The 14048-nt window shown below is 37.6% G+C and overlaps 1 protein-coding gene across 22 annotated transcripts in view; it reads left to right on the forward strand.

Annotated features, from left to right (window-relative positions):
• Nucleotides 1-7429, forward strand: part of Nrxn3 (neurexin 3) — a 1441261-nt gene extending 1433832 nt beyond the window's left edge. For 9 of the 22 annotated variants that reach the window (XM_051196131.1, XM_051196132.1, XM_051196138.1 and 6 more), the window contains one exon: nt 6945-7429. In XM_051196131.1, the coding sequence (XP_051052088.1) occupies nt 6945-7246 (302 nt within the window). In that variant the 3' untranslated portion in view covers nt 7247-7429. Of the gene's footprint in view, nt 1-6320 lie in introns of all 22 variants that reach the window. The other 13 variants (XM_051196121.1, XM_051196124.1, XM_051196122.1 and 10 more) reach the window with 3 other exon arrangements.
• The last annotated feature ends 6619 nt before the right edge of the window (nt 7430-14048 follow it).

Genomic DNA, 14048 nt, shown 5'->3' on the forward strand with positions numbered 1-14048 from the left:
TTCCAAATACAAGATCTTTGAATGTTTATTAATTTTTCCACAATGTCTGATTTAAAATTTCCTCTAGAACCCTGGGTAGTTGTATCTCTGCTATGAAACCATTGCATTAAAATTGACAGAGAAACTGATAACTGACTGGAGTGTTTATAAATCAAAAACGTTAATAAAACTAGTAAAAGCCTTTCTGAGCAGCACTAGTTACCACAGTAAATACTCAGTGTGTGGTGGCTTATAATAGGCTCTATTATTTATTCCCATTTTCTTGGAGTTGAGGAAATAACATCATGTGGCTCATAAGTGTAATTCCAATGGTAGCAAGAGTCTAGAAAGACTGACTTCAAAACCAAAGCTCTTAAATAAGCAAATGAAGACTTCACTTGTTCACTACACACAATTACATGAAGCAGCTGTGGCTTATCTTTCTTGGACATATGTAAAAGTCAAATAAGAAAAAGAAAAGAAGAAGATTTGGTACCCTTGTAGAATTAAACCTTTTCCAGATAAACCATTTGCTAGGTTTATTTATTTATTTATTTAGTTTTTTTTGGGGGGGGTTTGGGTTTTATTTTGTGGGGTGGGCCAGTCTTAAAGAATTTCATCTTGTTATATATAAATTATGCTCCATTGAAACATTTGAGTTTTATTGCTATTTTCTTCACCAAATACTGGCTGTGTTTTTCCAGGTATGTTTATTTGCTGAAAGCCATCAATGTAGAGTCATTTAATGGTTAAAAGCTTCAGCATCTCTGCTTGTTGAAGTACTCACTCCTATGACAGGAATTATGTAAATGAGTGTCTTTATGTAGCAAGTGGATTAGAATAATGCAAATTAGAGATAAAGTAAAGAGCCCAAAGGGACATAACAGAATTCCAGCAATTGGAGCATGGGGTCCTCTCTAGAGGCTCTCTGCTTAGCATCATTGTTTTTGTACTTTTTTGACCTCTCTGTCTTCAGGGAGGGAGCCCCGTTGAAATTTCTCGCTTTTTTTTGGGGGGGGGGGCGCTGTCCCAATATGTTCACCATCACCAAAACATCCTCACCGTTCAGAAGAGTTCTATTGAATTTTTAATACACTGGTTTCTTGTTTTTTTTTTCTTTTTTTTTTTTTTTTTTTTTTTTTTTTTTTTTTTTTTTGGCAATGGCAGACAGACCCTTTGCTAGATATCAGCTCTGGAGGCATGAATTATATATCTATAAATACATAGAGCAAAAAATCAGGGCAGCCTTCAGGGCTAAAATAGACCTTTTATATCCCTAGTGAGCTCTCCAGTTTAAGAAAAAGCACAGCCTTGTCAAAGAAAAAAAAATGTATAGTCCTGATTTTAAGATTCTAATATTAAAGAATACAGATAGTCCTTATTTTAACCAAAGGAATGTTCCATAAACAGCATAGGAAATTAGGATATTGATGTAGTCCAGGTTTCATGGTTTAGTAATTGTGTGAACACTTTTCTAAGCATAGACCCAGGGCTCATAATTGTATATAGTCTTTGTGACAGAAGGGCATATTATTAGCTATTCCAAAACACCTGACCCATCACCTCATATAAAGTGTGTGCCCTTGGATCAGCTGACAAGAAGGATTGGTTCTGGACACCTCTGGTTCTAACATGTGTGTGTCTAAGTTGCTGGGAGATAGCTTCTGGTCATACTTGTAAGAGACTATTTTGATTGGGTTGAACATTCCATGGGGCAGGATCTCTGATTTTATAAAAAGAAGGGAGTAAACTGAATGTAAGATTCATTATAACTAATTAGAGATTAAATGTGACCTGACGTTCCTGCCTGTTGTGGAGTCAGGCCTTGAACCAAGCGATTTTTACGTGCTGCCTTGTGGGTAGCCTTCATGATGGTCTGTAATCTGGAACTCTGAGCTAAATAAACTCTTCCTCCTCTAAAAGGCTTTTTGTCAGAATACTTTATCGCAGCAACAGAGAAGGAAACAAAGACAGTCTCTTATACAAAATAACACTGACAGTCACATATGTTAGTATATGACAATTATCCTGGCTACTTGGAAGGCAAGGGCTCTTGCTTGAGCCCAGAAGTCTGAGAACAGCTTGGGGAACATATCTAGATCCAACATTTAAAACAAAACAAGAGGCACACTTTGCATAGAACTCTTACATAGCTTCTTTTGTCTTTAAATCTTCTAATAGCAAATTTGATGTATATTCTGTGCAAAGAGTTGTTAGACTATACATTCTGCCAATGTTTAGGGCAGACACCTTTGGGGGGCAGATAGGTGCATTTTTTATCTGCAGTCACTTGAGTACTTGACTGGAGATTCCATAAATGCAGAGGGCCGAGTATACTGTACTCATCTCAATTCCTAAAGACAAGCTTGCTTATTAAAAATGATTGCAGAGCAAGGAAGATGGTCAGTGCTCATAAGTTCTTACTTTATGACAATGAGGAGCCAACTTCAGATCCCAACACCTTGTACAAAGTGGATGGGGTCCCATGTGTGTGCCTGTAACTGCAACACTGCAGAGAGCTGAGGCAGGAGGATCTCTGGGTCTTGCGGGTTGCCTGCCTAGTAAGGGAAAGCAGGGTTCAAGTTTCAGAGAGAGGCTCTTTCTCAGAGAAATAAAGCAGAGAGTTATAGAGGATACCTGAATTGTGTACAGATGCTTATACCCCTCCACAACAATTATACATGCATACTCTCATATACTAAATAAATAAGTTATTAAGTATGTAAAGAAATATTTAAAATCAATTATATACCAATTCATGTACCCATTCCAGGTAGTACTCATGTCCAAAATTACCTGCAAATTTTCTCCTATTCTATTATAATTCCCATTTGTAATAATGTTCTTCCAGTTTCAGGCAGCTTTATTTCAAACTCCAGGCAGTTTTCCAATTCCTGGCAAACTCAAGAGAAACAATTGTAAAAGCTTCTACAATTTGAAGGGAGTAGAAACCAGAATATTTTGGCTTCAAATTGTCCTGGCAGAGGGCATCCTTTCTAATGTCTTATCACTACAATCAATGGAAAGTTAGATAGTTTTGAAAGATTGTTTTTATCTTGCTTAGGATACAATACCCATCCTTTTATTTAAAAAAAAAAAAATCTACTCTCACTACACTTTGGAATGGACCAGCCTGTTAGAAACTGTATTTCTCTAGCCTTAGACCCTTCTTTCTATACCATGGGGAAAAGGTGGACTTTGACGTTTTGAAATCAGAAATGCTTTCTGGGCTATTGAATGAGAAGAAAATGTGAAGGGGAATGGATTGATTTGATGTCAAAGTGAACAGGTTTTGTAGATTTTTAACAACACTGTGAAACTTTAGCAAGGGTTGAAGAGAAAACAAACAAGTCAAATGTAAGTCCCAGGTGGGTGCTAGAGATAGTTCAGTAAAATTGCAAATGAATGCCTGCTTATAATCATGAAGATGGAGACATTAATCTCACTTGAAGGGCCAGGAGTTGCCATTTATATTTCCAACAAGTATATATTCTTCCTCCTCAGTTTTTATGTTGGTAGTGAAGCTTTGTTCCATTTAACCTGGATTTTAAAACAAACAAACAACAAAAAAGAAGGCTAGCCACAAGGCAGCAGGTGTGTTTTGAATTGTCATCTCTGTACTGCTGCCGGTGGAAACCCATCAGGAGAGTCAGTCACCTGGAAGCTTGAGGACATGCTAGCCTAGAGTATACACAGCAGCAAAAGGAGGAGAAGGTCTGCCTCGAAAATACAGAAATCCAGAACCACGTTTACCATGTTTACTCTAAGTGCAGCACACAGGCTGTGGCACACGTTTGCCCACATTCACACCCATGCATGCACGCACGCACGTGCATGCGAGCGCGTGCGCGCACACACACACACACACAGAGAGAGAGAGAGAGACAGAGAGAGTGAAAGAGAACCTTCTTTATTTTTTAAATTGAAAACAAAACCCAGTCTTGTTTTCCTCTGGCTCCCTTGGCTATGAGCCTCCATCCAAAAACTGCCCCCTTCCCCATACACCTTGAATGCATGTAGCAATGCACCCCTCTCCCCACCACTAAAAATTGTAAGAGAAAAATAGTTCATGCAGGATTAGTTTGGGGGGCTAGCTTATCTTAGAGAATTGTGCTCCAAGTCCCATTTATAAAAACTAGCAAAAGTGTGTAAATTATGTATTAACTAAGTCGCAGGGTATATGAATTATATATGTTCATGATGGTAAAAGAAAAAAAAAAAAAAGGCATCCTGGTCCAGCACAGCAAATCTAGAGCTCTGCAACCCTACAAGGATCATTTTACTCAATTGGTTCAAACTCAGCACTACAATAGAAACTCAAGTTGAGACTCCAGACCACAGACCATCAGAAAGACACTCGCTTTACTTCTTTCCCTTCATAAAATAACATTATCAGTATAGGTGAGAAATAATCACACAACTTTCTGTTATCTTTCCCCTTCTGAATGATTCTCAGAACTTATGTGAGTGTCTTCCTGACCAACTATTCGTTCTGGGTAACACAGTTATTGGCTAGGTAGGAAGGTAGCCAAAGGCTTTTGCAGTGTTTACAACCAGGCCTGCCTTTTAACATACCTGGGACCTGGATGGCACAGATGTAGTATTTCTGAAACATGGGTGGTATCTTTAAAGATACGTGCTATAGCCTGCTGAATGGAAGAGTCCTAGCAATGGACCCTTTCAGCAAGAATCTTGGCAGACTGTAAACTTGAAGATCTGACTCTCTGGAATATCCCTGGGAGCTGGGCAGTACTAAACCTGCTGCAAATCCCAGTCTGGCTTTGCTGCTGATAGAGGAGGGTACTTGAACAATGGATGTATTTAGTAGCGGACGCTCAAATAGTAGGACATCCTATTTCAGTAAAATAACAACGAAGAGCAGCACATACAAGGGCATTAAATTCAGCTCAGAAAAAAGCCCTTCGACAGTATTGTGTCAACATCTCAACTTCCTAACTGCATAGTGAAATGTTATTCCTGTCAGCCATTTTTGTTAGACCACAGATACTGCTACTGTAGAGAGAAAACGGTCACACCACATATACTACCCAGCCCCTTCATGAATTGTCTAAATCTAGAGGCCTCTTCCTGGATCTTAAGCCCAGAGACCGCCTCCTCAGCTCTAAAGTAGATGAAAAGAGAGAATCTCTTTTGCTGTATGGGTTGCTTGCTGTTGAATGTCCTGTCTCAGCTTTCCTACCGCAAGAACCCAGTTACTAAAAGATATTCCACCTGAAACCTGTCTCAGCACATCATCCTACAGGATTTGAAAAGAGTTCATGATTGAAAACAATGTTAAGTTGTGGCTAGAATATATTTTTCTAGAATAAATGCTGTGAGAGGATGTGAGGTATGACTTCCTGAGATTGCCCCCTCCAGTTCAAAAGAGGATGCCAAAGAGACTTTACTTTGTTGACATAAGAATAAAGTTTAAGCCTTACAGTAAAATGATCAACTTCCTTAGCAGAATATTTATTGCAGCTGGGATTTGCAAGACACTGTGTTTTTGTGACCAGTGTTTAATAGTCATACAATGATGAAGTTCTCCGGGCAAACTAGAATTCACTTTACTAAGTCAACTTTTCTCAACCTCAACTCATGTTTCCAATCATTCATGGATATCTAGGCTGGATGTTTTTAAAGTGGAGCTTCGAGCTCAGCATATATTGCACATAATGTAAAAGCCATGTGTAGATACATCTTATGCTAATGCAAAGGCATGTTGTCATTTTCAGACTCAAGGGAAATTCTAGAGAAGCATAGTCAAAATTTGTCTGTTAGATGAACTTTTAAACTGGTTGCTTGTCTCATCACTTAGCTAATGGGAAATTTTCAAGCTCTTTGATATTAATTTTGGTCTCAGTAATATGCAAAATAGGTGATTTTCATGCACAAGAGAGATAGCAGGTAGAAACCAGAAAGTAACAGAGAACTGTTATACACATGTTGGTTGATACATCCATAAATAAAGTTCACTGGGTATGTGTATACCCTCACACATGGAGTTTTGGTAATATTTCTAAGAATATAATGAACTAAAAGTCACCTCACCAGCAGATCCTGGAACCAGCCTGTTTAAATTTTGCTACTATCGATCACTTGAGAGTATCTTTAAGATATAAGACGCTTATTTCAAGGTTCCAAATTTTGGGTGTGCAGAGGCTTATAATTGGTTCTATATCATCCTAGAATAATAAAGTCATAGCCAGAAAATACCCATATGCAATCCAGTCATTTTATAGTAATTTCAGAGGCATAACCTCTGCCCTGCATTCATTAGAGCGAATCTGAACTGTGTTTATGCCTGTACTAATTATGTCTTTTTTTCTTTTCAATCCCAGGAGGTGAATTAGTTATTCCTCTTCTTGTAGAAGACCCTTTAGCTACCCCTCCTATTGCTACACGTGTACCCTCCATTACACTCCCCCCTACCTTCCGCCCCCTCCTCACCATTATTGAGACCACCAAAGATTCCCTGTCCATGACCTCTGAGGCGGGGTTACCTTGCTTGTCGGACCAAGGCAGCGAAGGTTGTGATGATGATGGCTTGGTGATATCTGGGTATGGCTCAGGGGAAACCTTTGACTCTAACCTGCCCCCTACTGATGATGAAGATTTTTACACCACCTTCTCCTTGGTAACAGATAAGAGTCTTTCCACTTCAATCTTCGAAGGTGGCTACAAAGCACATGCGCCCAAGTGGGAATCCAAGGACTTTAGACCTAACAAAGTCTCGGAAACTAGTAGAACTACAACCACATCTTTGTCCCCTGAGCTGATCCGCTTCACAGCGTCCTCCTCGTCTGGGATGGTGCCCAAATTGCCAGCTGGCAAAATGAATAACCGTGATCTCAAACCCCAGCCTGATATAGTGTTGCTTCCGTTGCCCACTGCCTATGAGCTAGACAGCACCAAACTGAAGAGCCCACTAATTACTTCCCCCATGTTCCGTAATGTGCCCACAGCAAACCCCACGGAGCCAGGAATCAGACGGGTTCCGGGGGCCTCAGAGGTGATCCGGGAGTCCAGCAGTACAACAGGGATGGTCGTCGGCATTGTGGCTGCTGCCGCCCTCTGCATCTTGATCCTCCTGTATGCCATGTACAAGTACAGGAACAGGGACGAGGGGTCCTATCAAGTGGATGAGACGAGGAACTACATCAGCAACTCGGCCCAGAGCAACGGCACGCTCATGAAGGAGAAGCAAGCCAGCTCCAAGAGTGGCCATAAGAAACAGAAAAACAAGGACAAGGAGTATTATGTGTAAAAATAACACTTATCGTATGTGAATTTAAAACAGGATTATTTATATACACACACCCGAGTACTTTAACAAAGAGATTTAACTTGTTGGATGTGTTCTGTGAGACGGGTTATACCACGACAATGGTGGGGAAAGCCATTTTTAAAAGGACACATACGATGGTGTATCATCTCTCTGTGAAGTTCAGCCATGGCCCGAGACATCAAGTTCTCTCTGCCCTGCTGTATTATAAAGCACACAATTAGTGCCCTGGAGCAAGCCCATGACTCCATGCGACTTTGGAAGCTTCCTTCTCTCCAGGACCTTTTGAAAAGGGTAGAAGACTATATATGGCTTACTTGTTCCATAGCTGCAAGTGAGTCTGTAATGATGTTTGTGAATCTTGACTGTAACAATGTTGAATTATTTTTGTTTGTTTGTTTAATTATGTAAAAAACACAAAAAAAAATGAGAAAAGAAAAATGCTTTAAAAAAAATCAAAAACAGTATACAAAATACCAGAAATACCTTTATCTGGTTCTGGCCAGTGTGAGGGTAACTTTTCAAGATCTGAGGGGAAATCGGCTTTTGGGTTTTCATTTATTTTAGTTGACAATTGACTGCATATAAGAAGAGAAAAAAAATACTCAGAAAAATAAAAATGCGTGAGACTCTTGCCATATGAACTCAAAAGCTACCATGGCATTCACTCCACGTAGCAGGTTGTGGTGTCTCTAGAATCTGTTGTTTGTTTCCTAATACTTTGATGAACCCTTGTAGTGGATGATAATCTGTTTGAAAAGCGGGTCCCCAAGATCTAATTCCAATGTTTGCCACTCAAACCTAGAGCAGACAGGTTTGGGGCTGGTTTTATCAGAGATATTGGTTTCACTTAACAAATATTGTCCCTGTCCATCGACCCAAATTGTGTGAAAGGGGAAAGATAAGCCCCACAAATTGAAGCAGAGCCCTTTCCAAGGGAAGGGCAGGGGGTGGACTGGATCTGCAATTGATCTAAATGCATGCAAACAAAGAAAAAAAATAGTAAAGACAATACTAAAGTCTGTTTCAACAGACTGCAGGGGAGTTCCCAACTTATAACACAGCCACAAATGCTCACATGAGCCATGTCATGGGCAAGTTTGAAAATCATAGTTCTTTCCCCACCCCCAACATGATAATGGTTTCCATTGTGGTTTAATTTTGTAGCCTGATGTGAATAATTCTCTTTCCATCTCCTCATGTCTCCTTTTACCCATCTTTTTTTAAAAAACAAATAAGTGAATAAAGCTGCTGTGACACACACAAAAAGGAATTTAATAGTATAATATATATAAATAAATATATATACAGATATATTTATCATGGTATGTTTGATGGGATGACTGACACAGAAATCTGTTAAAGTCTTGAAGTGGAATGAGAATGTTATTTTAAAAGAAAAATAACAAAACAACAAAAAAGTAAACCTTAAAATGTGAAGAAAGTGTGAGTTTTCGTTTTGTCACAGTTAACTGTGTCAAAGAGAATTTAAACAACAACAACAAAAACTTCTCAGATTTTGTTTACATATTTTACTACATTTTTGCTGGTATAATTCCTTAGTCACCTATGTACATACCGCTTTAAAAACTGTTATTTCCTTTCTATCTGTTTGTCTGCTTTGTATCCCATTCTGTCTCCTTTATATAAAGAGGAAACAATGTACAGAGTAATAATAAACTGGTTTTGTGGCCATAGCCATTGGAAAAGAGAGAAGATAAAACAAGACACATAGTCACATAAGGGTGAAGTGTGTCCTCTGGAGGAGCAGACATACAATTTCTTTTGTACAGATGAAAACCAATCAGCTGTCTAGATTTAGAAATCTACTCTTGCTGGTCTTTGTAAGTTGCATGAATATTTGACTTTGAAAAAAAAAAATCTTAAAGACACGGGGCAGAAGGCACAGTCTAAAACAATTGTAGCCTTTATTGATGTGTATGGAAAGAGATGTTCCTCCTTATCTGAGATTTCAATGTGTTAAGAGCTCTCATTTTTTTGTTGTCATTAAAAAGAAGGACTATAAAAGGATATCAAAGCACGATTTTTGATCAATGGCCCAGCCTACAGGAAGTTGATTATATCTTGATGTTTGTGAAGGATTGCTGTTCTTGGAGTCTTGAGGTCTTGTGAACTGATCTCCTGCTTTCTTCCTTTACATTTTTATTTGTTAACAATCTGGGTAAAAACTCATCTGTTAAATTCCTTTTAGTGTAAGTTTCTATTTGGACAATTTTATGCGAACTCGTGAATTCTCTATGTGAGCTTTCATCATTTTCCTGTTGTTTTCCTCGCAATCCCTAAAGGAATTTCTTTCATGATGTTGTGATGTTCTTGCTTTTTCTTTTTCCTTTTCACTTTAATTTTCCATTTGCTTTTTCGTTCAAGGATATGCTTAGCAATAAAATGTTCTTCCCAACAGCCTTGTGTAATGATGTAATTCTATTTTCTTTGATAAAAGATCATACACACAGCTAAATGGGGCCTATTTTGTTAAGAGTTACAGAAGCTTGAAGCAATTTCATATGCAATTGGATGTTCAGACTACTTATTAATTACATATGCCCAAGGAGCATATTTATGAGATATATTATCTTCACTCTACCTGAGGACTTTGTGTTTAGATTATTATAATGGACAGAGAGGCAGAGAAGACATGTTCCAGAAGGTAAGATGGCAGGATCACTGTATGCTGAAAGAGATTGCTGGGTACAATGTTATAAAAATGTTTGGTAACTTTCAGTGTTTTCCATCATTCAACAAACTTTAAGCATTATTCAAAATTGTATCTAGACATGACCTTAACCAGAATGCTTCAGATATCATTCTTTCTAAGCTTCCCACTGTAGTGAAAAACAGGAACACAAAAGCAAAATCTCACCAGACTCTAAAGTAAAACTTGAATGAGATTTTGAATTCTTATAGTTTCTTCCTACAGTTTCCACCCATCAGATTCTTCAACCTTTCATGCCTTTCTCATATCTATGACACTCCAGACACACACTTTACTTTGACAGCTAGGTAGTCGGTTCTGTACCTCATTTTTCATCATCACTCCTACATTTATATTTAACTCAATAGCTGTCCTCAGCCACAGTTTAAAAGATTCCATTCTGAGCTTTTAGCTTTCCTTAGTGGGATAGTTATTCTGGTGACTATCTTGGGGATAGGATAAAATTGGGCTCGGTGGTGCCAAATTATATGAAGTTCTTTTTTTTTATAGCTATTATCTCAGATAATTTACTTAGTTAAGAAATGATTCATCAATGTCCATGATGCACCAGGTGCTCTGTTGCTTTGATATATGTAATCTGTTTAATCAACTTTAAAGATGAAGGAACACAACCCCAAATAGCTTAAGGAAAACTTGGCTAATATCTTAAAACCATAATAAAAGTCACATTGCCCTTGGCCTGGAAGTCAGTGGACAACACGTGCACTCTAAGCTTAAATGGAGTTGGTTGGTGTCCCAGATAGACTACTTTGTACACATAGTTCAATTAAACAGGTACTCTCAGATTTCTCTTAAGTAAAAACAAATAAATAATAAGCACCTAAGTAAAATCATTAAAACTCAATGACTTAATTATGCAATGTAGGATTTTTAGGTATTAAACAATACCTAATATAGATTATCTGTGTTCGATATAGAGAAGACACTTCATATTAGCCTCTTCTGGGTTTTGATTATTTGATTATTCTCTATGCTATAATTTCCTTTTTTCCTTGCATATTTTTCCTAATATGTTCTATACCTCAAATAAAACACAATAAAATAATTTACTTAGTAACTATAAAATAGTATAGCCAAGTCAGTTCAAGGCGTACTAGGTATAATTGAGAAGAATAGTCCGGACTAACAAATGTATCACTGACTATGAGTAACACAAGGATGTCTGGCACATTTTAAATAAATGTATAGACGTCTGGTTTAATAAAGTAAGGAAACTTGGGGGAAATGTTAAAGTTAACAATTTTATGGCTAAATCAGACAGTAGGTCTCCCCACCCCCTGCAGATACCATGAAAATTGAAATGGTGCATGTTGGGAAACCTTGGTCAAAGTGCATTTGCAGAAAGAGATTTCCATAGTCTTTTGATGAGGAAGTGGGCATGACACTGCCCCTTTCAGTGAATATGAATTTGGCACTGGGTTTGGGAATAGCAAGGCTTAGTTCCAGTTTTAGCACTCAATACAAGGCTAACTGTGACACCTTAAATATTCTCACATCTTCTGGGAAAGTATAAATATACCAGATACCTCTTAGTTTTGTTATAGAGTTCAATGCTCTAATGTGGATATATAAGTCCTAAGTACAATTCCTGGTCCATAGCCCTGAAATCATTGTATGTAATTATGTATGTGTGTGTATGTGCGTATATATATATATATATACATATATATATATATAATCAGTTATCATCACATAAAAGAAGAATCCAAAATTTCTTTTGAAAATCTAGAAAAGATGGTTATTGGAGGTTGGTAGAGCAATCATTTTATTCTATCACACACGCTCATTATAGATAGAGAGAGAGAGAGAGAGAGAGAGAGAGAGAGAGAGATGACAGAGATTTGTTGACTTTTGCATGGACCACTTTTTTAGTCTTCCACCAAATCTGTACATAGTGCTCTGAAACTCCAACTTTAGCCAACTTCTTAGGTGCACATTCCATAAGCAAGGCTTACATGGTAATGCTTTCTGTGCTGCAAAGGGCCATCTATTGCTCCAAATTTATACACTAACCATTGCTTTAAATTAGTAATTTTCAACCTTCCTAATGCTGTGACACATTAATATAGTTTCTCATATTGTGGTGATCCCCTACCATAAAATCATTTCCTTTTTACTTCATAACTGTAATTGTGCTACTGTTCGCAATCATAATGTGAACTCTCTAGATCTTACTGCACAGTACACACACCTTGGACCATTTTGACATTCATTCTTTTAATAATCTAACAAAAACTTTTGCCCCCCCCCATGATTAACAATTCATTATGGCCTATCATTTATTTGTTTCACTGGAGAGAAAACAGCAATTAGGGTTTCAACCTCTTTGTTTCTCATATAGGCCTAGGTACATTTTTACTCATAGAATTTGAGCTTATATCTAAATCCTGTGCTTGAGCCAGCAAAACCAAACTATTATGCTGAGTTCTGGTTGATAATTCACTTACTTATTAAATGTTTTCTAAATAATTAAGGCAACTGAAATTGGGGGTGCTAAAGAGATTCATATAGTAATAATGTTCAAATTCTTACACTGCAGTGAATACAAGTCAGCTGTCAAAACACACAAAGTCCTTTGAGTATTCAGAAAATATTACTTACAGTAATGATGACATATAGGAATTCTTTGAAGAATTAAAAAGGGCAACAGGCTTGTCAAAAGCTAAACACTAATGAAAGCTCAAATTTATAATATCAATGGTGTGTATACAATAAAAAGCTCATCAGCAAAATATGTGACTAATAAGGATTTGGAATCTTGTCAGTGGAATTCTGGTCAGAGGCAACTATATCACTGAGTGGAGAGGACATGAGTATATTTGCACAGCTCATAATAGATCTATCCTCAGTAAGCCTGAAAGGTGAGTGGAGGAGTCAGTGTTTGAGATCAAGGGCTGCTTTGAAGAAAAGAGGCAAGAAGATGATCTTCTGCCACAGAAATATACAGCAAGCAGAAGCTGCCATGTTTTTCAGATGACAGAAGGTGAGGACAGTGTAAAAAGACAGTTTCAATATTTTAAACAGGGTACTGGAAGGCCATCTAGAAAAATGTCGAGGAATCTGCTCATAATCCTGAGAAGACAGTTAATGAAATTGCTTTTGTTTCTTTTATATATGCACACATATAATATATACAAATATGTTATTCATAAGATGAATAATGAAACTCTGTGTGTGTCTCTCTCTTTCTCTCTGTGTGTGTGTGTGTGCGTGTGTGTGATTTCTGTTTGTTTTTAAATAGGATCTCACTAGGTAGCCCTAGCAAGCCAGAAACTGATTATGTAGATTAATCTATCCTCAAGCTCACAGAAGTCTGCCTGCCTGTGCCTCCTATGTTCTAGGGTGGAAGGCGCGTGCCATGATACACAGCTAGAAGTAACTTTTAAGCATCATTGATGCTGCTAGCATCACCCAGTGGGAATACTGAATTTTTATAACTTTTCTGTATTTTACTTTTTATTATGAAACTTTGATGACAGATGCTTTCATGATTTTAAATACTACAAAAAAGGGGGACTAGAAAGGTTACTAAGTGGTTAGGAGCTTGCATTCCTCTTGAACAGAAACCAAATTCAGTTCTCAGACCCCATGGCAGGTGTCTCACAAACACCTGTAACTCCAGTTTGGGAATCTGATGCTTCTGACTTACTTACATAGGCACACACACACACACACACACACACACACACACACACACACACACACACACACACTTGAAATTTTAAAAATAAATATAGTAAATAAATGAACACATAAGAAAACAAACACCAAGAACTCAAGAACTTAAAAAAAAAAAAAAAAAAAAAAAAACTTCTCTGGGGTCACAGTTAAAAAGCAGGAACATGATGGGAATCCAACCTTGTAGTTCTTAGTTTAGAACTTCTCCAATTGCATAATGATTTCTCTAGAGAATCTATTTTCTCTTTTACCAGGAATATTTGAAAGGAAACCTCAGGGATAATGGGATGATAGGGAACTTTATTCATTTATACATCTGTTCAAGCTGTTATGAATGACTGAAACAACAGAATTTTCTTACAGTTCTAGAGA

Source organism: Phodopus roborovskii, unplaced genomic scaffold, assembly GCF_943737965.1.
Source record: "Phodopus roborovskii unplaced genomic scaffold, PHOROB, whole genome shotgun sequence".
NCBI classification, from domain to species: domain Eukaryota; kingdom Metazoa; phylum Chordata; class Mammalia; order Rodentia; family Cricetidae; genus Phodopus; species Phodopus roborovskii.